Source organism: Penaeus monodon, chromosome 20 (genome assembly GCF_015228065.2).
Source record: "Penaeus monodon isolate SGIC_2016 chromosome 20, NSTDA_Pmon_1, whole genome shotgun sequence".
Classification (NCBI taxonomy): Eukaryota; Metazoa; Arthropoda; class Malacostraca; order Decapoda; family Penaeidae; genus Penaeus; species Penaeus monodon.
Window position 1 is genome coordinate 12,879,043 of NC_051405.1, and position 829 is coordinate 12,879,871.

Sequence of the window (829 nt, forward strand, 5' to 3'; positions counted from 1 at the left end):
ACTTTTTTTATCTATCTTTCACCACTCCACCTTTTCTAGTTCCTTCCTTTCCGTGTTTTTGTGTCTCTGCTGCCAACGCAAACACGTGGATGCTTTTCGAAGACACCCTACCTCGGATGGGATTCTCCTCTCACCCTCTTCACGCAGGGAGTGCCATCCCGCCCCCCCAAAACGACGCCCACGACCTTAGGTGTTGGGCGGTTGGGGTGATCAGGCAAAATTCGTTAGTTGGGGCCAGTTTTTTGGGGTCGTTCTGCATTCAGGGCGATCCAGGGGAGTCTTGAAGTGGCGGGTAACGGACAGCATGTTGATTAGGCAGTGAATTGGCAACCCCCGAACGGACTGTCTGATAGTGACCGCTTTGGTGACACTGCGATCCCGGGGCAGTGACGGCCCAATTTCACCGGCTCCTTTCTCTTCTCTTCCCCTCACAGGGACGAGGACATGCAGAGTATGGCGTCCCTCATGTCCATGGCAACGCCGAACGACATCGCTCCCCTCGAGGACTTCGACGACGACGATGACACTGAAGGTAAGAGGGACGACCGAGGAGATGATTGCGATTGGGAAGTGAATATAAGAGACGCTTGTGGCAGGGATGGTAATGAAGATGGTAATGAGTGGGAGGTTCGGTGTAAGAATATTTGTAAAGGAGTAATGAACCTGTGAATTTTTACGTCTCATGTCTCAGTGAGCAAAGCCTTCACGTCGTGAGTTAGATTAGATTTTTTATGTGTGCGAATTAATTATAGTCATGAAACTTCATCTGCCGAAAGAGCTATTAAATCTCATATATTCATAACGAAGGAAGGCAGTATGTCAAGGGTAA

At 49.5% G+C, this 829-nt stretch overlaps 1 protein-coding gene across 1 annotated transcript in view; it reads left to right on the forward strand.

Annotated features, from left to right (window-relative positions):
• LOC119585640 (EH domain-binding protein 1-like) overlaps positions 1–829 on the forward strand; it is a gene marked incomplete in the record, with an annotated part of 320,960 nt that overhangs the window by 57,650 nt on the left and 262,481 nt on the right. The window contains 1 exon segment of the mRNA XM_037934314.1: positions 435–532. Within this exon segment, the coding sequence (XP_037790242.1) occupies positions 435–532 (98 nt within the window).